The 24,693-nt window shown below is 37.0% G+C and overlaps 1 protein-coding gene across 9 annotated transcripts in view; it reads left to right on the top strand.

The window, feature by feature from the left end:
* Gphn (gephyrin) overlaps window positions 1-24,693 on the top strand; it is a 380,642-nt gene that overhangs the window by 326,802 nt on the left and 29,147 nt on the right. For all 9 annotated transcript variants that reach the window (XM_070031737.1, XM_070031733.1, XM_070031738.1 and 6 more), the window contains 2 exons: window positions 10,423-10,544; window positions 23,108-23,195. In XM_070031737.1, the coding sequence (XP_069887838.1) occupies window positions 10,423-10,544; window positions 23,108-23,195 (210 nt within the window). The remainder of the gene's footprint in view (window positions 1-10,422; window positions 10,545-23,107; window positions 23,196-24,693) is intronic.

The raw sequence follows: 24,693 nt of genomic DNA, 5'->3' as shown, positions 1-24,693 counted from the left end.
ATACATAAATTCATTTATTTTCAGAGACCAAAAGAAAATTGCACTTACCGGTTAATGTGGCAGGGCTATAATTTAGCCATACACAATATAAATTTCCCTTAAGTACTAGTTCTGATTTCTGTTGATAAATATGGCTTCATGTATGCCCATTTACAAGATATCTAAGTATACTATTTAAAACCTACCCAGTATTATGACTGTATAACTTTGTGAAGATGATAAAATTACTATAAAACTAGGAAAATAGAGCTGTCATTTGTAAAGAATGGCAGACTCAGACATTGTCAATTTCAATGAACTGTATATTAAAATTTAGGTAGTACCATTGTGGGCATACATTCCAAATTTTATGTATTTGCTCTATAAGTATATACTAAGCATGTGTTACATGCTGCAATACTCACCAGGGAGTTCTTTTAATGAGCCATTTAGCCTTGAGGGATAGAGAGTGTAGCTAAGAAGTATAACACCTGTGTAACCTGTGTGAAGCCCTGGTTTTAATTCCCAGTACTGGGGGCGCGGGGCGGGGGCGGGGGGGGGGGGGCGGAAAGGGATCAGATTGACAAAATTTGAATAGAAAGTACCTAAGCCCATTTACTTAGAAACATATTGGCAGGAAAGTGAGAAACAGTGGCTCAAGTTCATAAGTCTCATAGTGGAGACTGAGGGATCCAACTTTGAGGCCTGCCTGGACATCAGTTTATGAGAGTTCATTTCAACCAATAGCTATGCATGGTGGTTTGGACCTGTTGTCCCACTTACAGCTAAACACAATGGTTGGACACAGTGGTGGGCACCAGTCATCCCCAGGAAAATAAGGAAGCGCAAGTAGGTAGGTCACAGTGCAGGCTAACCCAGGCATAGAATGAGACCTCCTCTTCAAAAATAACCAATGCAAAAAAGAAGCTAGAGGTTTGGCTCAAGTTTGCCTAACTAGGGTGAGACCTTAAATTCAGTCCCAGTACCACAAAAAAAATGGATATTGATTTATATATTGATATTGAAATCAATACTGTTATTGACAGGAAACTTACCATCCATCAGGGAAACCAATAGAGTTTTTTCTTCAGAGAGACCAGAGCTCTTAGCAATCCATATAGTCATCCATGACTCTTCTGATAATTCTTCAAATGACAGCTCAGGTACAAGGAAGTAAGACTTGTACTAGGAGAGTGTGGAAGGCACCCAAACTTAGGAGCCTCATGTCCTATATAGATATCAGTACTTCTTATTTAAAAAATATATGTATGGGGGGGTACTTTTTAGGATCTCTATAAGGTAAGTGTGACAAGTGTTACCATACACATGGAAGCCCAAAACTGTGTCTCTCCACTAAATATTTATAGTACCTTCATTTATAATACTTCCCAGTCCTCATATATGATACCAAAGACCACTTTTACCATAAGAAATGTTGCCTAGTAACAAGTTGACATTTCATCTTTATCAAATTTCCAGGGGAACAGAATTTGAAATAAGAATGTTCTTGTCTGCAGAAAATGAGAAAACAATAATAAGACCTGACTAAAAATCAGTCTGCTTTTATTATCACCATGCACTAGCAATTCTAAACATATTAGAGATAAAATACTCCTCTCTAATGGGGCATACCACTTCTCATTTTATATGTAACTGATGGTAAGCAGTGTTCTGATAACTTCTTCTTGATAAACAGAAATAAAGATAGGTAAATTCCTGTCCATGTAGAATTTACATTGTAATTGGCAGATAGGTAGTCAATGAATAGTAATAAATTGCATAAATAAAATAAAGAGAAGTAAAATGGTAAACAGTGTCAGTAGAGAAGGTTTAAGCCAATATTATCTGTTGAAAATTTAACCTACCACAATTCTGTTATATTCTCCCTTTTTGCAATTAGGCTGGAAGCCTGGAATCTGGGTAGTCCAACCCTTCTTGTAAGCTTTGGTTTAATTAGGATTTAATGATTTGTTGTTGCTGTTTGTTTGTTTGTTTTTTGAGGCAGGATCTCACTCCATAGTCTATTTCTGGCACCAAACTTGGGGTCCTTCTATTTCAGCCTCCTGAATTCTAGAACTATATTATACACCACCACTCCTGGCCCCTAGTTATATTTTGCCATTGAAATGCATTCCTGTGGTATTAGAAGATGCAAAGAAAGTAAAAGCATTAGCAAAAATGCAAGCCCTTCAATCTCAGTAATGTCATTCCCTTCCCCCACAGCCTTAGACAACAGTGATTTACTGTAGTCCCTAATCTTGGTGACACAAGTTTTTCCTCCAGCTTTTACAACACATAATTCCCTATATTTGAAACTCCCTTTTCCCACCTCCCACCTTGTGAAATCCTTAGAAGAGTTGTGATTTTGTTTAAATCTGACAGTTTTCTGTTATAGATGAAGTAAGTAAATCTCACTATGAGATGAAATTTGAGTAGACATCTAAAGGCATTTAGAATATATTCTATGTGTGGGAAGTGTATTCTAGACAAAGAGAACCACAAAAGGAATATCCCTGCTTTTCATCTTTGAGAAGGCAGAAGAAAGTCAATTTATCAGGAAGCAAAGTAGAAGGTAACATTTTATTTTAAATGGACAGTTTTAAGGAAAGGAAACATAACATGGAACATAAGGGAATATAATATATCAAGTTTCTTAATGTATTGGCTTTTTTGTGGCAAGGCATATAGGCAGGACAGAAGAAAAGATCAGGACTAGAAAGCCATGGAATACTGTAGCGTACAGCGGTAGCTATAGAGATGGCAAGAAGTAATCAGATCCATGATATATCATGAAACTAAAACTAACCAGTCTGAATAGGGAATTCAAAGTAGAACATAAAAAAGTAAGTAATAAAGATGAACTCTTCAGGTACTATCCTAAGCAAGTATATATTATATGTGTATATATATATATATATATATATATATATATATATATGTGTGTGTATATATATATATGTGTGTGTATATATATATATATATATTGACCCAAATGAGAAAGAATGAGCCAAGGAAATAAAGGATTCCATATTGAACATATTAAGTTTAAAGTACTTATTAGGGCTGGGAAAGTGGCTCAGTGGTTTGCATGGTTCGATTCCTCAGCACCACATAAGCAAAAAGAAAAAAAGCCGGAAGTGGCGTTGTGGCTGAAGTGGTAGAGCGGTAGCCTTGAGCTGAAGAGCTGAGGGACAGCGCCCAAGGCCAGAGTTCAGGCTCCACGAACGGACCCAAAAAAACAAAATAAAGTACTTATTAGAAATTCCTCTAGAAATACTGAGGAGGCAGTTGACTCTCATAATCCAGAGCTTAGGAGAAGGATTTGAGCTAATGTACATGTGCAAGTTAGCTGCATATTCATAGTACTTAAGTTCCTAAAACTAGATAACATCACCTAGGAAATGAGAATATATAGATTAAAAGAGATACAAACTTTACACTTGGAAAGCAGCTATACTTTCATCTTTTTTCCCCACCTTTTATATTTACCTTGACTCTATTCACAGAATTTTTTTAAATTCCCCACTTTCAACTTCTTTTGGATATTTCTACCTGATAGTCCACCATTATCTAATTTTACATCTTTCTCTTCCACCCAAAAAAAATACCTTCTTCCTAACTTTTTATAATGATGTCACTATTCATTGAAACTTTTCACTAAGGTATCATAAAATTCATCATGCTAACCACTGGAGGGAGGAAAGAGGGAGGCAGTTCTGTATGTATGCCAGGACTGGGGCTTGCTCTCAGGGCCTAAGTTCTGTTGTTCAAGGCTACTGCTCTACCACTTGAGCCAGAGCTCCACTGCTGGCTTTTCACAGTTAATTGGAAATAAGGGTCTCTTGGACTTTTCCTGCCCAGGTTGGCTTCAAACTGTGATCCTCAGATCTGTCTCCCAGTAGCTAGGATTACGGGTGTAAGCCAACAGCACCTGGCTCATACCAACCCTTGTTAAAGGTAAATTCAGACCACTGAGGATAATCACATGCTTATACAGCCATTCACCAGAAATCCTTGCAAAACTGAAACTCTATACCTATTTAAGGACTCTCATTTCCCCTCAAATCTCACAGACACTTGGATACCATCATTTGAATGTCTGTCTCTAGGTATGTCACTACTGGAGTTAATACAGTGTTTCTTTTTGCAACAGCCTATTTCACTTAGTAAAATGTCTTCTACATTGATCCTTGTTACAGCCAAGATCCAACTTGCCTCAACCTATACTGGAGATTGAACCCAAGGTTCCACATGTGAGGCAACTGCTCTGCCACTTGAACCACATGCCTAACCCTTTTATTTTATACTTTATTTTTTAGATAGGGTCTTACTAACTTTGACCTGGCTGTCCTAGAACTTTTCATCCTTGTTCTGTCTCCTTAGTATCTGTGGTTACATGTAACTTCCACCACACCTACCTAGAATTTTCTTACTTCTTAGTAGTCCATTGTGTGCGTATCTCTTATCATTTCATTTACCCATTCATCTATCAATAGATAAGTATTTGCTACATTTCAGGTCATTATCATCATATACCATATAACTAGACTTCATATCTATATTCATTTCCTCTCATTAAAATCCAGTCACTTAAAGTAGTACTTTCTTTCTTTTTTTTTTTTTTTTGGTCAGTCGTAGGGCTTTAACTCTGGGCCTGGTTGCTGTCCCTCAGCTCTTCAGCTCAAAGCTAGACCTCTACTACTTGAGCCACAGTGCCACTCCTGGCTTTTTCTGTTTATGTGGTGCTGAGGAATTGAACCCAGGGCCTCATGCATGCAAGACACACACTCTACCACTGAGCCACCTTCCCAGCTCTAACATACTACTTCCAAACACAGTTCAGCCAGCCACCAGTGGCTTATGCCTGTAATCCTAGCTACTCAGGAGGCTGAGATCTGAGGATCACAGTTCAAAGCCAGCCTGGGTAGGAAAGTCCATGAGACTGTTATCTCCAATTAACCACTAGAAAACAGGAAGGCTGAAGTGGTAGAGCGCTCGCCTTGAGCTGAAGAGCTGAGGGACAGAGCCCAGGCTCAGAGTTCAAGCCCCACAACTGACACAAAAAAAAAGGAAAAAAATTCAAAAACACAGTTCAGATTTTTCTTCCTATGTAAGGCTTTCCATTAACATTCTCACTATATATGTTCTCTTCCTGTTTTGAATACTTGGGAAAGCTTTTAAAATATTTTCTGTTACCAAATACCTTAAGCACCACATAAGCAGAAAACAAAAGGCCAGAAGTGGCGCTGTGGCTCAAGTGGTAGAGCACTCGCCTTGAGCTGAAGAGCTGAGGGACAGCGCCCAGGCCCAGAGTTCAGGCCCCACAACTGGACCCAAAACAAAAAAAAACAAAAACAAAAACAAAAAATAAATACCTTAAAAATAGAGAAGAGGAAAGTCATATATAAACTCACCATGCTTTAACTGAAACATGTTATCACTTGAATTATTTTCATTTTCCAACTGTGAATATAGGTTTATATTGCTTCATTTGTATAGCAGTTATCATAATGTACATGTAATTTTATATACTTTAGGAATTTAACATTGTATGAAAGTTTTTTTATTACCTTGTCTCCTTAAAAAGTTGTTTTACTAGCTTCATAGTATCCTGTCCTTCCATTCTCATTCAGGAGTACATTATAGCATTGTACATGCGTCTTCCAAGTCTTACTACACCATATTTCCTTCCCAATGCCCAGAGAACTGATTAGTAAACTAATTAGAATGTATACTTTTACCACTTTAACCCTACCACTGTTTATATATCTTCTGGTGATTAAGCAACCAGTAATACATCAGAATAAGTTTCTATTAATATTAAAAATTCTGGTCTAATGTTGTAAATTTAACACATACTGTCTACATCTAGTTCTCTTTTACCTGTATATCTATAGCTAGATTATTACCTATTATATGTCTGGTCATTTTTCAGCCTAAGTTATACCACATCTTCTGGATCAGTTTTTATTTATACTATTATTGTATATTAAATTTACAGTAATTTTTTTATCCCTACAAGCAACATGTATCATATTCTTTTTAATGCATGATAATTAAGTATGAAGTTTAATAGAAAAACTAAAGGCTCTAGAGATTAGATATTTAGCCACTGTCCCACAAAGAGCAAGCAAGACAAGATTATTGTCAAAGGCAAGATATTAATATGTCATAACTAACAGCAAGAAATACTTAAGAACTCAGTGGTCTATTGTACTTGCCTAACATGAACAAGACTAGGGTTCCAACACCAGCATTATAAAAGAGGTGAAGGGAAGGTGAAAGGAAACAAATTTTCAGGATTATTTTAATTTTTAATTTTTGCCTTAACAGAGGCTTGAATTCAGAGCCTTGGGATCATTTAGCTGCTTGCTAAACCATGCCTCTAGTTCAAGAAATACCTTTTAGCCGGGTGCCAGTGGCTCATGCCTATAATCATAGCTACTCAGGAGGCTGAGATCTGAGGATCACGGTTCAAAAGCCGGCCCGTGCAAGAAAGTCAGTGAGACTCTTGTCTCCAATAAACCACTAGAAAACTGGAAGTGGCACTGTGGCTCAAGCGGTAGAGTGCTCACCTTGAGCTGAAGAACTGAGGGATAGCGCCCAAGCCTAGAGGTCAAGCCCCACAACCGACAAAAACAAAAAAGAAATATCTTTTAAATTAAAATCTTTTAAACAAATACTCATAATTATTACAAACATTTTAAATGTAAGTTTAAGAACATGTCATAAATCTACCTAAGGAAATACTATTTTCCAGAAGTATGAATAAAGAAAAAATCAGAACTATCAATTCACAGGCCAACATGTTTACTGATTCCAAATCTGGGAAGGGTATCTTAAGTCTTCTTCAGCCTGGCTGGAGAAGAAATGTCAGCTCAGCTAGAGAAGAAATGACTCAATTCCCTTACAGCTAAAGTCTCTTTTATTAGGCAGGGAGAGTGAAGTCAGGCAGGGCAGGAGTCTGGGGTAGTTTGTCATAGGAAGGGAGCTGGATGGGAACAGGGGAAGGGGCTCTTTGTGCAGATGGAATCTTACCTTGTGTTATAGGGGCTTTTTTAGAGCATCTTGTTGCCCAGTGGTATGGCCCTCAGTTCACAGGTTATCTTTTTGTTTAGTATATATTTTTTATTATAAAGATACTATACAGGGGCGGGAAGGTGGCTCAGTGGTAGAGCGCTTGCCTTGCATGCATGAGGCCCTAGGTTCAATTCCTCAGCACCACATATGTAAAAAGAAAAAAAGCCAGGAGTGGCACTGTGGCTCAAGTGGTAGAGTGCTAGCCTTGAGCTGAAGAGCTGAGGGACAGTGCCCAGGCCCAGAGTTCAAGCCCCACGACCGGACCCAGAAAAAAAGAAAATGATACTGTACAAAGGGGTTAAAGTTGCATGAGTAAGGTAATGAGCACATTTCCTATGGAGCATGGTTAACTCCTTCTTTGTTTTTCCCCTACCATCCCTTTCCTCCCCACCTCCCAAGCTCCTCCCCACCTCCCAAGCTCCTCCCCCACCCAGTTGTAAAGTTCGTTTTCAACATAGTGTCTTATACATCTCATTATTACAGAGGATCAACCTGTATCCTTATTTCAGCATTTTGTTATTTCCCTTCCCTTCCCCAAATTAAAAAAAAAATGTATAAACAAGATGCAACGCACCAGAATCAAATACAATGGGGTTATACCATGGGGGAAGAACATACAAAAGAAACAAAAAAAATCACATAGTACATAATAAATACATTAAAAACAACAGCAAGAAAGATAAAACCTCTTGTGTCCCTATCTTGTTATTCATTTCACTAAGCATCATCTTATATGGTCATATGTACATAGCTTTTGACTTTTTCTGCTTGCAGCCATAGGATATGTTTGGGGAGAGAGGGGGAAGAGATATGATCCAGCAAAGTCTATAGCAAGAGCAGTTCTACATATGGGGGGGGTGGGGAAGTTAGTTAAGCTTGTGTTAAAAATACTTGGGGGTTGGGAGCGTGACTCAAGTGAGAGCGCACCTGCCTAGCAAGCATGTGGCCATGAGCTCAAACCGCATGTGTCATGGTACAGTTTACCAGTTGATTTATATCGCATAAGCAAAGAGCAATTTTAAAACTTTTAAAGAAATTCAGGCCGGGCGCTGGTGGCTCATGCCTGTAATCCTAGCTACTCAGGAGGCTGAGATCTGAGAATCATGGTTCAAAGCCAGCATGGGCAGGAAAGTCCATGAAACTTTTATCTCCAATAAAGCACTAGAAAACCAAGTGGCGCTGTGGCTCAAGCGGTAGAGCACTCACCTTGAGCTGAAGAGCACAAGGACAGCTCCCAAGCCCAGAGTTCAAGCCCCACAACGGACAAAAAAAAGAAAAAAGGAAAAAAAAGAAATTCAAATAAAAAAAATAGTGAATGCATAGAATTGAGAATTTAAGCTGTTAATATGAAGTTATAGACAGATTGATAAGACAGTAAATGAAAATGAGGGGTAAGAAAGAAATTAAAATGTTCCTGGGCCCAGCCCAATGTCTCATACCCCTATTTCCCAGTTATGGAGGAGACAGAGATGGGGAGGATTTTGGTTCAAGACTAGCCTAGGCAAAACATTAGTGAGACTCCTATCTGAACCAATAAGCATGCATGATGATGCATGCCTATAATCCCAACTATTCATTAGGCTGTAGGGAAGGGCATCATAATTCAAAGCTGACCCCAAGTGAAAGAAGAACAGAGTGAAGAGGGAGGCTAACTGAAAAGAAAACCAAGAGAGGACTGGAGCATGGTTCAAGTGGTAGAGTGCCATCTTAGCAAGCTCAAGGCAAGTTTAAGCTCCAGCACTGTAAAAAAAAAAAAAAAAAAGATTGTTGTGAATAACTGAAGTATTTGGGAAGAGAATGGACAGCAAAGAGAACAACAAAGAAGATTCAAAAATTGAATATTTGAAAACTGAGAAGATAGTAGCATCATTGATAATACCAAAAATAAAGTTTAAAAAAAAAATTTTTTTTTGGTCCGGTCGTGGGGCCTGAACTCTGGGCCTGGGCACTGTCCCTCAGCTCTTCAGCTCAAGGCTAGTGCTCTACCATTTGAGCCACAGCACCACTTCCAGCTTTTTTTTTCTGCTTATGTGGTGCTGAGGAATCGAACCCAGGGCCTCATGCATGCAAGGCAAGTGCTTTACCACTGAGCCACCTTCCCAGCCCTAAAGTTAAAATTTAATATGTGGTATATAACACAAGTTTCAGGGTTATTTTGTTTCATTCTGTGGTTTTCACTCTTGTATATTTTAGCTGTATTACTAATTCCCAACATGATTGGAAATAAGATTCAGTTGTAAAGAAGAAAACTTCCGTTTCTGTTCATATTTATATTAGTATCCAGTCTAACAATCTGACACTTAATTCTTTGTTTTCCTTGGAATTATTTAAAATGAATTATAAATCCCACACCATCATTTAACTAGTTATCACTTCTTGTCCATTTACAGATAAATAACTCATCCTCCAATGATTCTAATGATTGTTATTCCCAGAACTGTTTCCAACAAAATAACAGAGAGAAAACAAAATGGGAAAGCAATCATCCCTATACAAAGAAAACCTTATTTACTTGGTAGTCAATACTCAAAAGAAAAAAATAGCATAAAGACAGAGTGTTCCTTCTAAAGTAGCTTGTCTGATGAAGTTACAGTTCCAACTTTTCCTTTATAAATTATAATGACTTGCCAGTCACTGTGGCCCGCACCTGTCATCCTAGTTACTCAGAAGGCTGAGATGGGAGGATCAAAGTTTGAGGCCAGCCCTGGCAAAAAAGTTCATGAGGCCATCTCAACCAATAAATGCTGACATCCATGTATCACTGGTTTTCACGTGTGGAGACAAGAATTACTTGTTTAAGTTTGTTAATCTCAGAAACAAAACATTTGTTTCTCTTAGCAAGGTTTAATTTGCTTTTTAATGATATTGATCCAAGTTCAGAAAATAAAATTCTAAAAAGCTTGAAAGAAAAAGAAAAGGATCATTATTCTCTTTAGTCCTGAGAATATCATGTCTCACAGTCTCTACTTCAAATGTTATCATTGAAAGCTAAATTGGAAAACTGGGAGAAAAAATATAGTTGTTTTATTTAGTTAGACAATAACCAATTACTAGGATGTAGAATTCTTGTCAAATTAAGCTGAAGCTAATATGAACTTTAACCTGCTGTTCAATCATAATTGAAATTTCTGGGTTTTTGTTTTTTGCGTTTTTTTTTTAGCTCTGTAGGGACATTTTCTCATTCTTCTTTACTCCCAATACTTATTCAAAGATCTTTTGAGCCTGTACCCGCCTACATGCCTGATACTGTTGCAGGTGCTAGAAGAAAAGTAAAAATATTTTTTCTATGAGAAATAGACAGCATTGTCTTAAGAAATTTATTGGTTGTGGGTTTTTTTTATTTTTTATTTTTTGGCTTTGTAGCTGCTAAATCCTGAAGATGACCTCTTACCAGGAAAGATCCGAGACAGCAATCGTTCAACCCTCCTAGCAACAATTCAGGAACATGGTTACCCCACAATCAACTTGGGAATTGTGGGAGACAAGTAAGTATGGCATTTTATTTTGGAAAGTTATATAAATATGAAGTTTTAGAGTACAAGTAGTAGAAAGTTGTTAATTTAATTTTTACAAATTTAATACTAATTTTTTTTTTGTCATGGGGCTTGAACTATGGGCTTGGGCGCTGTCCCTGTGCTCTTCAGCTCAAGGCAAGTGCTCTACCACTTGAGCCACAGCACCACTTCCGGCTTTCTAGTGGTTATTTGGAGATAAGAGCCTCACGGACTTTCCTGCCCAGGCTGGCTTTGAACCATGATCCTCAGATCTCAGCCTCCTGAGCTAGCATTATAGGCATGAGCCACCAGTGCCTGGCCTTAAATTGTTTTTTGTATCTTTATGTAACCCAAGTTTCTCCTAGTTTTATGCAATTACAAATAAAAAGGAATGCACATTGACTATAAACACTACTGTAAGAGCCATATTGTTCCATCTGCCAAATTACCTCAGCCCTCCAGTGAATTCAGCAAACATTTCTGGAATCTCCAGTGGTGTGTTAATCAAAAGAAAGTCTCTGCTTTCTAACCATCCTGCTCCCATGCAACATTGCTTGGCCCTTTCTTACCAGACGCTGTTTCTATGTTACTAGAGAAGTCTCTTCTTTACTAACACTCAAACATCAGCCTGGCTGATCAGTCTGAGTGATACACCAAGATGCATCAGTCACCATAATTGCCTCTCTTACTTAGCACTACCTTGTCACTTAGTAAAGCTCATTGTGCAGAGATCCGTGGATCAAATGTGTTTTTGAAGAGCTTTGCCCTACCATTCATGAGGAATGCTTTCACAACCTACTCTACCAAAGCCATCTTAGATACAAAGTAAACACACTACAAACCTTCCACACAAACAACATCATACTAATAGCTCTCAAGGACTTTTCTTCCTCCTGATTTTTTTTTCCTCTTAAAGACATTAGAGAAGTTGTTTGGTGCATTTTAAGCATCATTTTTCATTTGTATTAGCTCTAAATAAGTTCAGAATTAAATAACAAATTATCTTAGAGCACATGCTGATGAAGCCAATGTCTTAAGTTGCCCAGTATGAAGGTCCTTTTGGTATTTTTGAGACCAAAGTCTTACTATGCAGTTCAAGCTGGTCTAGAACTTGCTTAAAATCATGATCCTCCTTCCTCAGCCTTTCAAGCGCCTAGGCTACTATACCCAATGTTGTGTTTTATTAAAGGTGCTTAATATAATATACATATTGATAGTACCTTATTCTAAAGCCAGAACACTATTGAAAGTCTCTCATGATGGTTTAAATTGTATGGGAGTCCACACTCTTGACTTGTGCCCACATTTCCCAATAATTAGTATTAGTATTATATTAAACTCCAAAACATATCTTGAAAACAGCATAAAGAACAATGAACAGACACAGAAATAAACAGCTCAGAGAAATGTGAAAATGTCTACTGTATATACTTTTATTTGATAGTAATACCTAATATCAAACAGAACATTTTTAAAAGAGATTTATATAAATTTAGGCTTCTTCAGTCTAGAATGTTTTACTAAAAAAGCCCAGGATGAATGCTTTAGAACACAGAGGTGGGTTGTGGGAGGAAAGAATTTATAACTATTCTCATGAAAATATGTACTAGCAAAAGAAATAAGGTACATTTACTCTATAGCTTCTTGAGACTCTGAGTGTTGCCTCCTTCTTCATTCTACCTCTTCCCATGTAGCCTTTCGCTAATAAGAGCACATGGTATTATTATTCAGAACTTTCTGGGAGAAACTCTCCAGGGAAACTAGCAGAATCATAGGGAGAAACTCTTCCCTGTGTTTAAAGCAAAGAAATAGCTCAAGAATACCCTCAAATACAGATTTTGCATTTCTAAGAAACTCCCAGTTGATAGGAAGCTGCTGGTTTATAAATCACAGGAAGTAGCAAGGTTGTAGACAATTGAACCACAGATCTGGTATAAATTTTAGATCAACCACTAAAACAGATAAAGATCCTGCCACTAGGCTAAAGAGTAACAGTTCTATTCTTGTTCTCTTAAGAGGCTTAGATGTTGGGTGTAGTGGCTCTCACCTGTAATTCTAGCTATTCAGGAAGTAAAGATCAGGAGGATCATGATTTGAGGCCAGCAAAATATTCATCAGACCGCATCTCAGTCATCAGGTGGGGGCATGTACTTGGGATCTCTGCAAGGCAAGAAGCATAGGTTGAGGGTTGTAGTCCAAGGTCTACTCTGGCAAAAAATTGATAGATGTAGTGATACACACCTATCATCCCAGCGTCTTCAGAAGTGGAGATAGGAGGCCAGTGGTTTAAGGCTTTTGTTTAGCAAAAATTAATGAGACCCTATTTTAAAAACAAGCCAAATATGTTGATGTACACTCAATAAGTAGATATAAGAAGATTATAGTGCCCAAGGTCAGCCCCAGGAAAAGCCCAAGACCCCATCTGAAAAAAATTAAATAAGAGTTCTGGGTGCATGGAGTAACTAGTAGAGCTTTTATTTAGCAAACATTATCTTGCACTCAAAAAAAAAAAAAAAAGCTCACTATTCAGATTGAGCCAAGCACAGATATTACATAGCCTATCAGAAGAACAGTAGCACTATGGGCTAGAATAAGAAAGTTTTATAAATATGCAATTCCAACAAGAACTTGAAGAATTAGTAAGATTTAGACAGTAAAAGAGAACGTGTAAATTCAAATTATTTTTTAAAAAGTAACAAAAATAAAGAAGTATTAAAAAAGAAAAAGAGGCTGGGTGCCAGTGGTTCACATCTATAATCCTAGCTACTCAGCTGAGATCTGAGGATAGTGGTTCAGAGCCAGCTGGGGCAGGAACGTCTGTGAGACTCTTATCTCCAATAAACCACCAGAAAAACCAGAAGTGGTGCTGTGACTCAAGAGGTAGAATGCTAGCCTTGAGCTGAAGAGCTGAGGGACAGCACTCAGTCCCAGAGTTCAAGCCCCATGACCAACAACAACAAAAAAAAAGTAAATGAATAAGCTACTCAATATGATTACAACAGAAGGAATACAGGTAACTTAGTAGAAAATCAAAATCAAATGTTTAAAAGGGCTTAAAATCTAGATGGAATACCAAAAATCAGTTAAGTATGAAGCAAAAAAAAGTATTTTAGAAATTTAACTGAGATGAATCAGATGGGCTAATGATAGACACTGGATAGAGAAACACTAGAAATGTTTACCTGTAAGGATTCCTCAATCTTATTGAAAATTCTATTACGCAGCAAATCGAATGGCCTCTGATCTTGTATTTCTAACAAGCTCCCAGTTGATGTAAGGTTTAGGTCCAAGGAACACAGGCAGTATCAAGGTTATAGTCAATTCACTCACACATCTGCTATGAATCCTAAGTCGCCCACTACTGACTTAGAATATACATACTTAGAATATACATATTGGTTATTGAATAATATTTTATATAACTTAAAAAGAAAGATCAAATCAAAAGGAAAATGTGAAGGCTACTACATAGCACTAAACAGTATTAGCACTGATTCATCTTCATCAAGATAAGACCACCTTGATGATTTATGTATGTAAGCATCAGTAAAATGCCTACAAAATTTAGCTGCTAGGCTACTTCATCACAATTTTATATCCCTACCTAACAACACATTATTTCTACATCTTTATCTTCCATTTACAGTATATGCTTTCTTTGCTTTTGAAGTTCTCTATCTTTACTCATTCCCTAAATATGTTTCCATGGCTTTCTGTCCCAGTCTTTAGGCCACTGACTCCCTGTCTTATGTCCCTACCCTGAATATTAAAGTAAGCCAAAATATTGCAAATTAGCACAAATTTATGAGAGTTTATACACTTTCAAGCACTATCTCATTTAGAATAGGGAGAGGAAATGAGGAAAATTCCAAAGGAATTTAGGCGGCTTTTAACTTTAAAAATTAAAGAGAGCTGCTCTCTCAGGCATAAACAGATGTTCTTACTCATTTACCTCTTGAATATAATAGGCATTTGTTATGATCCAAATACACAATCCACTTGGGGATTTTTTTAAAATAAAGTTCCCTATTGACTTCATATTATTCCTAAAACTGGATTCAACTAGTAAGCTTTTCTAATTATATCTTAGATGTGAGTTCAGCATTATAGCTTCCCAACTGCCAATTTGTACCTTGCAGCCTTTCAAGACTGAAAGGTTGGGAATTTCTCATAATGAAATTCTCATAATTTCTTTCTGGAAAACTGCATCCACAGAAGCCTGCCCCACCAGAATCACGTTTGTCTTACTTGGCTCTGTCATAGATTGGTGTTCTGGATCTTACCTGCTTACTTTTGATGCTGCCAATTTGTTAAGCTGCTTTTTCACATTAAAGCATGAAGTAGAAGATTAACAAGTACTAAGGTAGTAAATTAGTTCTTACTAAACTGGCACATTCAGCCAGAATTATCAAGATAGATTTCACAGTATTTGGGCAAAGTTAGTATCTTACAGCTTCAAACTTATGACCCAAAATTGTCCTAACTTCTTAGTGCCTACCTACTGTTCTTAAAGAATTTTCTAATCAGTTTTTGAATCAGTATAATGTCTGTGTCTTCTGATCATTTATCAGCAAAGTTCTATATTCTCTATTTCTATTGAAAGCATATTCTTCCTACTCTCAATGAGAGACTTTTTCAATGGCTGATTACTCAACATCAGTTCTGACCATTGTCTCACATGTATTTTAATTTTAATATACTTGCTTTCATTTTAATATTGTCAAATTCAATAAATTATTATATAATTGTATAAATTATACATTATTGGGACCATACTTTCTTATCTTTTTTATGGCTCCACAGTGCCAGAAAACCCAGCAAAACTGAAAATGGTCAAAATGATGGCTATATATTATACATAATTTATTTTACTCATGAAGTAAACACCCAACAGCCTTTTGAAGAAATTAGTATGTGTCTCAAGCTAGCTTTTGTTTTGTGGTATGATTAACTGCTACTATTCTTTAATCTACAAAATCCTAGACGTTTTTCTAACTGTATAGCTGTCATCCTCATTCAACTTAAAATGATACAGCTTGCAGTTGGTATAACAGATGAAACAGAAAACTAATTAGCAGCTGCTGTCCATCTGTGTATTTATATTAAATATTTTAAAATAAAAATGCATTTACATTCTGAATACTCTGAAATTTAAAATCCTAAACTTGGGTAAAGGTTCTATCTTGGTCTTGAATTTGAAGAAGACTTCATGGTAAAGCAAAAAGATTTTTATGCTAAAATCAGGATTATAGTCATTTAAGGCCAAAGAAAATTTTAAAAGGCAAAGGAGTCTTAATGAAGTGGGATCTCTATACAATCAGACTTGCTGATTTGCAGAGCCAGAAAAAAAGTCATACTTTGTAGAAATTTTAATGCTCCCTTCACAGGAAGTATATATAGTTTTGAGAAAGTCATATTCATCCTGTTAGGTTTGAGATATATTTCTTGCTCTTTTTTATACCTGTCTGTTAAATTTGTGCTTCTCTGACATGAGATTAAAATTCTAGGCAGAGTGTTACTATTTTTATTGGTGCCATCTCCCAAGTTGAAGAGGAATGTTGTGGTTTCTATTTTTTTCACTTAAGTTAATATTTCTAACATGCAAACGGTAAGAGGAAGAAGAGTGTGATCTATTAAAATAGTACCATATCACAATCCTCAAGCCAATTTTCCCTTTTTTGGTTCAGTCTATATGTGTAGAAGAAATAGTCATTGTTTATGTAACTATTATATAATGTTATAGAACTGTATTGTTTCATTATTTCCATCATCTTGATCCATTATGAACTAATTTTGCAACTGGTGAGAGATAGGGATCTAATTAGAGTTGAAACATGTGGATATCCATTTTTCCCAACACTATTTGTTGGAAACAACATATATTTTTGACACTTTGTTGAAGATCAGATAGCTATAACTATGTGGGTTTATTTCTAGGTTTCCTTTTCTATTCCATTGGTCTATGAGGCTGTTTTTTACTAAGGCTCTTTAGTGTATTTGGACACCAGTTTTGTCATACCTGCAGTGTTTTTTATTTTGCTCAGGACTGCTTTGGCTTTTCAGGGTCTTTTATGCTTTCATGTCAGTTTTAGGATTTTTTTTTCTATTTCCATGAAGAATAACATTAGGATTTGATGGGTATTTTATTGAAGCTGTAGACTGCTTTCTAGTATAGATATTGTCACAAAATTAATTCTGGTAATCCATGAAAATATGCCTTTCCATCTCCTACTATCTTCTTCAATTTCTTTTATCAAGGTTTTATACTTTTCACTCTAGACATCTTTCATCTTATTTGGTTTAGTCCTAGACATTTTTTAAGCTATTATGAATGGGACTGGTTTCCTAATTTCTTTTTCAGCCTGCTAATTACTTAGTGTATAGAAAATTCATTAATTCTTTTTCTATTAGTATCCTTTTATTTCTTTTTCTTGCCTTAATGCTCTAGATAAGAGTTCAGGTGCTATATTGAGGAATAGCGTAGAGTGGGGACCCTGGCCTAGTTCTTGAATTTAGAAGAAATAGCTTCAGGTTTTTTTTCATTTCATGTGATGTTGATTATAGGCTTATTGTACATAGCCTTGGTTAAGTTGAGGCATGTTCACTCTATTCCTAATTTCTTCAAGACTTTCATCTTGAAGCCATTTGAATTTTATTAAAGACTTTTCCTGCATCAATTAAAATAACCATGTGATTTTGTCCTTTGTAGGCAGAGTATTGTGTTATTGGTTTGTGTATACTGAACCGTGTTTACATCCCTCATGTGAAACCAACGTGATTGTGATATATGATCTTTTGAGTTGTTGAACTCACTTTGCAGGTATTCCACTTCAGATCTTCATGTCTGCGTTCATCAAGGAAAATTGACCTATAATTTTTTTATTGTGTTGTTATCTGGCCATGATTTCAGGGTATAATTCTACCTTCATGAATTTGGCAGTATTCCTCTATTTTATTGACTAGTTTGAAAAGCATTGGTGTCAAGTTCTTCCTTAAAAGTCACATTCACATCCTAGCTACTCAGGAGGCTGAGATCTGAGGATCGCAGTTCAAAGCCAGCCCGGGCAGGGAAAGCTGTGAAACTCATCTCCAATAAACCACCAGCAAAACAGAAGTGGTGCTGTAGCTCAAGTGGTAGGGCACTAACCTTGAGCTAAAGAATGGAGGGACAGCGCTCAGGCCCAGAGTTCAAGCCCCATGACTGACAAAAAAAAAACAAAGTCATATTCACTAGAGAATTTGACCTATGGTGGGCTTTTCTTTGTTGGGAAACTCATTTTCTGCTTCAGTTTGTTTGTTGTAGGTTTGCATCATGTTGGTTTAATTTTAGTAGGTCATCTATCTCAGGAAATACATTTCTTCTACATTTTCGAGTTTATTAGAATATGAACTTTTGAAGTGTTCGCAAATGATCATCTGATTTTCATTGGTATTTGTTATGATATTCCCTTTTCATCTCTAATTTTGTAATTTGTATCTTCTTGCTCTTTCTTTTGATTGCTTTAGGTAAAGGGTTGTCTTTCAAAGTACTGTTCTGTGCTGATCTTTATAGTTTCTTTCCATCTGTGAACTTGGGATTTGGTTGGCTCTTGTGTTCTAAGAGCTTGAGGTACCTTATTAGGTAGTTTATTTGAAATCTCTGTTGTTGTTTTTATGTAGGTACTCATAACTATAAACTTTCCTCTTCACATATACTTTGCTGTGTCCCACAGGTTCTGACAAATAGTATTTCCCTTTACATTTAATTCTAGGAATTGTTTTATTCCACTTATTTCTTGAATGATTCAAAACTGTATTGCTCAGTCTCCATATATTTCAGTATCTTCTGAAGTTTGCCCTGCTGTTGATTTAGTTTCGGTCCTTTGTGATCTAATAAAATATAGGAAGGTATTTTATTATTCAGGTATTTGCTAAAACTTACTTTATGATCCAAAATATGACCTATTTTGAGAAAGTTCTGTGAGGTACTAAGAAAAATATGTGTTCTGCAATTGCTGAGTAGAACATTCTGTAGCTGTCTGTTAACTCTGTTTGAACCATAGCATTTTTTAGTTCTGAAGTTTCTTGGTTGACTCTTTTGTCCAGATGACATTTTATCTAGTACCTTCAGACTCCACTAAGCCATTCATCACCCTGTGGTGGGTAAGAGGCATGGGAAGCTGGGGAGTGTGCATGATTTATGGGATCTGAGCTCTAATCTCGCAGTCCCTCCTCATCTCTTGACAGCAAACTATAGGCCCAAGGCTAAGCTTTTTGCCAGGTTTAGTCTTGGTGCTTTATTCCCATATTATTACTCAGAATCTGGACCTTGTGATCACCAGGAAGGCCAAAGCCACTGACCACACTCCCTTCTGCTTAAACTTCACAATGGCTCCACATCAGACTATCTTTTTTATGAACATCTCTCGTGGCTTTCTACAACCCAGATGGTGTGGCAGGCTTTCCTGTGTCTCTCTTAGCCATTTTTGTTCCTTGTTTTCAAGTCCCTAGAGTAGCTTAGTTCAGTCTCAAGCAATAGTAGTTAAATCTCAACCTCTTAAGATGGTACTTTGCTATATTACCAGAGCTTTAGCTCGGGTCTCATACTCTCATTAGGCTTTTTCCACTCACAGCTGATGTTGTACTACTTGAGTCATATCTCTAGTCCAGCCTTTTTCCTGGTTAATTGGAGATAGACTCTCTCAAATTTATCTATCCAGGCTGGTTTCAATCATGAGCCTCAGATCTCAGCCTCCTAAGTAGCTAGGATTATAGGCCACTGACACCTCGCTATGAGTTACACTTTTTAATCCTCTGTCCTCAAGAAAATTAATATATTTTTCTCTCTCTTTAATAAAACTGAGAAAGCATGTTTTCATTACAATATGTGTGATTATAATCATTACATGTTTATTACCCTTTATTATTGTTTAGACTAATATCCTAGTCTTAGAAAGCAAACAGTTGTTGTTTTGGTCAGTCATGGGGCTTGAATTCTGGGTGTCGGCACTGTCCTTGAGCTCCTTTGCTCAAGCTAGCTCTCCACCACTTTGAGCCACTTCCAGTTTTCTGGTGATTAATTGGAGATAAGAGTCTCATGGGCTTTCTTGCTTAGGCTGTCTTTGAACCACGATCCTAGATCTCAGCCTCATGAGTAGCTAGGCTTACAGGTGTGAGCCACTGGTGCCCAGCCAGTGTTCAGTTTTTATTAAAATCTGAGGAGGAAATTTGAAGCAAACATGATAAAATACTACCATTTGGGAAATGTGAGAGATAAATACATAAGTACTGGACTATACTATCTTGTTTTACTTTTTACTATATTATTATATTTACTATATTGTTTTACTTTTTACTATGGTTTATTAGCATACAATTGTGAAAATGTTTTATAGTTCAAATTTTGAGTCCTAAAAGTAAAGCATATTTATGACTGGCCAAGCCCTTAAGTTTTGTTTAATCAAAACCCTTGTTTCCATACAAATTTAAAATTCAGAATCATGTTGGTTCATTCCATAGAACTATACAAACACTTGTACATCTGCAGTCATCTCCAGTCATTCCAGATAAGTTCCCAGCAAATCTGTTTTTTTATATTTTTGCTTAAGAGTCCAATCTCAAGAGAATCTTGCTTTCATCATATATCATATGCCTTAAAAATTCCACAATCAAAGCCGGGCGCTGGTGGCTCACGCCTGTAATCCTAGCTACTCAGGAGGCTGAGATCTGAGGATCGCGGTTCAAAGCCAGCCCGAGCAGGAGAGACCGTGAGACTCCTATCTCCAATAAACCATCAGAAAACCGGAAGTGGTGCTGTAGCTCAAGTGGTAGAGCGCTTAGCCTTGAGCTGAAGAGCTGAGGGACAGCGCCCAGGCCCAGAGTTCAAGTCCCACGGCTGACAAAAAAAAAAAAAAAAAAAAATTCCAGAATCAAGCCGGGCGCTGGTGGCTCACGCCTGTAATCCTAGCTACTCAGGAGGCTGAGATCTGAGGATCGCGGTTCAAAGCCAGCCCGGGCAAGAAAGACCATGAGACTCCTATCTCCAATAAACCACCAGAAAACCGGAAGTGGCGCTGTAGCTCAAGTGGTAGAGCGCTCGCCTTGAGCTGAAGAGCTGAGGGACAGCGCCCAGGCCCAGAGTTCAAGCCCCACGACCGACAAAAAAAAAAAAAAAAAAAAAAAATTCCACAATCAGGGGCTGGGAAGGTAGCTCAGTGGTAGAGTGCTTGCCTTGCATGCATGAGGTCCTGGGTTCGATTCCTCAGCACCACACAAGCAGAAAAGGCTGGAAGTGGTGCTGTGGCTCAAGTGGTAGAATGCTAGCCTTGAGCTGAAGAGCTGAGGGACAGCACCCAGAGTTCAGGCCCACGACTAACAAAAAAAAAAAATACACAATCACTTCTGATTAGGCAGAGATGGGGGTGGGGGGAATGCTTATGGAGAAACTAGAAGTTGTAGCTCTAGCCAGTTCTGGCGCTTACTGCTCTGCTGGGCCTTTCATATTCTACTTTGAACATAATACTCCTCATTCAGTATACCTAACAAGTTTATTGTGAGGTAATAAATAAGGAAATCCATGATGTCTGGGCAGACCTTCAGACGTGAGAAATATGCAACAGAAAGTAGAGTTAGAGAGGGGGCAAAATAGGGCACAAAAAGGTGGAACCCAGTTATGATGCTAGACAGAGTGACACAACTTGATATGCAGTAAAAAGCATCATTGTGTATATTCTTTGATAAATCACAGCAGTAAAGATATGAAACAAAATCCTTCATAACAAAATCCTTCATAACTTATTTCTACAAATTGAAACATTTCATGTTGACAATAATTGACACTTTTACAAAACAATGATGAACATGTCACTGATACTTTTTTAATGACTTTACAATAATCCTATAGAATCAGTGTCATAACTCATGTAAGATTGATGAAATTACCTACAGTCTCTGTGTGAGCACAAAATTATATTTTGCTAATATATCAAATAAATTTGCACCTAAACCACATTCTTAAGGTTCTGTGTTTGGGGTGTTTCTCCTGTTTCCTCCCTTTTCAGAGGTCCATGTTAGATATCCATAAGGAGAGAGGCAAAGAGCAGTGAGGGAGTGCTAATGAAAATGAACACCCTTTTCTTCCTATGTAACTTCTCAGTAAACAAGAATGCAGACTGGACATAAACACCTCAAAGGTATCTTCTCTACAGATGAAGAAAAATGCCAAGTGCAGGTTACATTGCTCAATAGCTCTGTATGGATTTAAAATAGTGATTAAACAGTCCCATTCAGCTAATCACTAACATTTCCTGTCCCTTGTTGAGTTCTGATACTTGACATTTTGTTTATTCTCAATCAATCCCAAGAAAGACCTGTGAAACCCTAAGGATAAGGTCCATTATCCTCTTGATGTCTTTTATCTCTTCTCTTCACGCCATATATGCCATCAAAGGGACTAGTATGCCTGCCTACATGTGACTCTCAGGAATATCCCTAGAATCAATCCTTAATATTCATCCTCTCCTTTTCTTTGTTTTTGTTTGTGTATTTTGTTTTTGTTTCAGAACAGGAGATTGAGCTTAGGCCCTTGTATCTGCTTAACAAAAGCTCTATCACATGAACCACACCAGCAGCCCTCATCCTGTCCTTTTACCTTCTCAGAATAGGTCATATAGTCTCTGCATTTCTTCTCATTTTTTCTCTATCCTTTCACTCCTCAGTAGACATCTACTCACTCTTCATACTGTTCATTTCTTATTAGATGAACTCCATATTCCATTCTGAACTTGAGATTCCTCCAAAATTATGTCTTGTCCTATCACAGTAGTTTCCAGCCATTGTCCACATTGATCTAGAAATACCACAGACTTGATCATAATTCCAAACTTTGACTAGTGTGTGTAGTCTTATTCATAAAACTCTTTCCTATTTCTTTCTAGCTATCAAAATCCAGACACTTCACAGGACCTCACTTAAGTCATTCACTCCAAAGCGTCTTATTTAATCTTCCCAACACCTGGGATTACCAACTGTCCTTGTGTGTCTTGGGTTTCTGAGGACGTAGTCCTAAAACCTAGGATATTCCAGCCAGGCAATGATGGCTCATGCCTATAATCCTATCTACTCAGGAGTCTTGAGATCTAAGGATTATGGTTTGAAGCTAGGAAAGTCCCTAAGACACTTACCTCCAATTAAGTACCGTCCCCCCCCCAAAAAAAAAAAAAAAACTAAAACTGGAGCTATGGCTCAAGTGATAGTAAAATACTTGAGCAAAAAAAACAAAGTTCAGGGACAACACCTTATAGTCTGCTTTCATTGTTTCATTGTGTTATCTAATTAGAATAAAGGACGCTGCAGAAGCACCTTGAATCCCTATAGCATTTGCAAGGGACTTTTCAATATGAAAACTTTTGCTCCTGTTGGACAGTCTTTTCTGATTCCCACTTCACAACTTCACACAGAATATATGGCTATACTCATGCTAATACCTATTGATTAGGTATATGAAGCAGTTTATAAGTTAGCACTATATCTAAGACATTTGCTTTGTGTGTTAATTTGTCTTTATTTTTTTCCAGCCCAGATGACTTACTCAATGCCTTGAATGAGGGTATCAGTCGTGCTGATGTCATCATCACGTCAGGGGGTGTATCCATGGGAGAAAAGGTATGAAAAATGGGACTCATATATATTCTTGATGTCAATTCATATGGCAGTTAACTGTGGTCAGGAAGTCTTTGATATTCATAGCCAGGCCCCCACAAAGCTGAACACCCATGGGACTTCAGAAATTACTATAAAGAACATGCTGTGTAGGTAGGTCAAGGAGCAGCCTAGCGAACCCCATAATTATCAGTATGTTTATCACTGTGTCCCTGGAGTTTTTACTCAATTTTATTCTATTTATAACTTTCTTTTTATGTTACATTTATGCCCAATATAAAGCTCCAAGATCTTCCTTTGACTTAAATTTAAACATGACCTCCCAGCACCACCTGTCTTATAGCCACCACATATTTCAATACCAACATCCTTTAGTAACCTTACCATACAGGCAAGAAATAATTAGGCAGTCCTTTTGCTGCTTTGTATAAAAAATAATAAATGAAAATATACAGATGCAAGATTTTATAGGACAAAGTATATTTGTCCATAGTATAAGTTTAGCCCTATAAAAACTTTAATATGAATACTATAATGTCTTTAACATTATACATCAATAAAACATTTTAGCTTATGATTATTGAACCCATTGTTTAATGTTTTATTCTCTGCCACAATAATCAACCTCACAAATACTTCAAATTATATAAAATGTTTACCAGACTATAATCCATTTCTGTGTTTTCTTCAATCTCACATTAATTATTTAAACTGAAAAATTATAACTACTACCAAAATGGTAGTTTCACTAAAATTCTTACTAAGAGTCTGATTTATTTTAAGACATGTATATGTATGTGATAATATGCCTTTCCTTAGCTATAAAACTGCCTACATTTATAATCTGACTTTCTGGCAGTAAACTGAGATCAAATCTCCAAATTCAGTAGCCTGAACAGAAAATGCCTACTGTCCATTAACAAATCTTAGTTTCACAATAATTGAGAATAATATTTCAGCTACCAAAAACCAGGGATGAAAATGCATATCAATCCAATTACATCCAGGAATGAAAGTGTTGATGTGAGTGTAGATATTCTTATAACAAATATGGCTACCCAAGTCTTTCCTGAATGTCACAGAAGAATTTAGCCCCAGGTAGAACAAATTCCTTCATCTCTCATGAGATCCAAAGGCTGGGCCTGAGGTCTGTACTGTAGTAGAGAAATAACTTGCAACAAGTCTGTTTTCATAATCATCAAATTGGTCTCAATATCACAAGAACAAGTCTGAAAGTCAGGACTAATCAAATAATAAATTTATTATTCCCAGGGATGTTTTCATGTAGTATTTATCTTTGTTCTTATGAACTTAATTGTGCGATAACACCTATTTGGCAGACCTAAAGTTGTCATTTTGAATAGTTCTAAGAGAGAACAAGCTTACTGCACACACAAGCTTGGTAGTTGTGTAGTCATGGCACAACTTTGTAGTAATGACAGGACACTTCTGAACCTTTTTTATTAGTACCAACAAAGGTGTCAGTCATCTTAGGGAGTTT

The sequence above is a fragment of the Dipodomys merriami genome, unplaced genomic scaffold (assembly GCF_024711535.1).
Source record: "Dipodomys merriami isolate MVZ:Mamm:240054 unplaced genomic scaffold, mDipMer1.0.p SCAF_1, whole genome shotgun sequence".
NCBI lineage: Eukaryota > Metazoa > Chordata > Mammalia > Rodentia > Heteromyidae > Dipodomys > Dipodomys merriami.
This window is presented reverse-complemented; position numbering and strand designations above follow the sequence as displayed.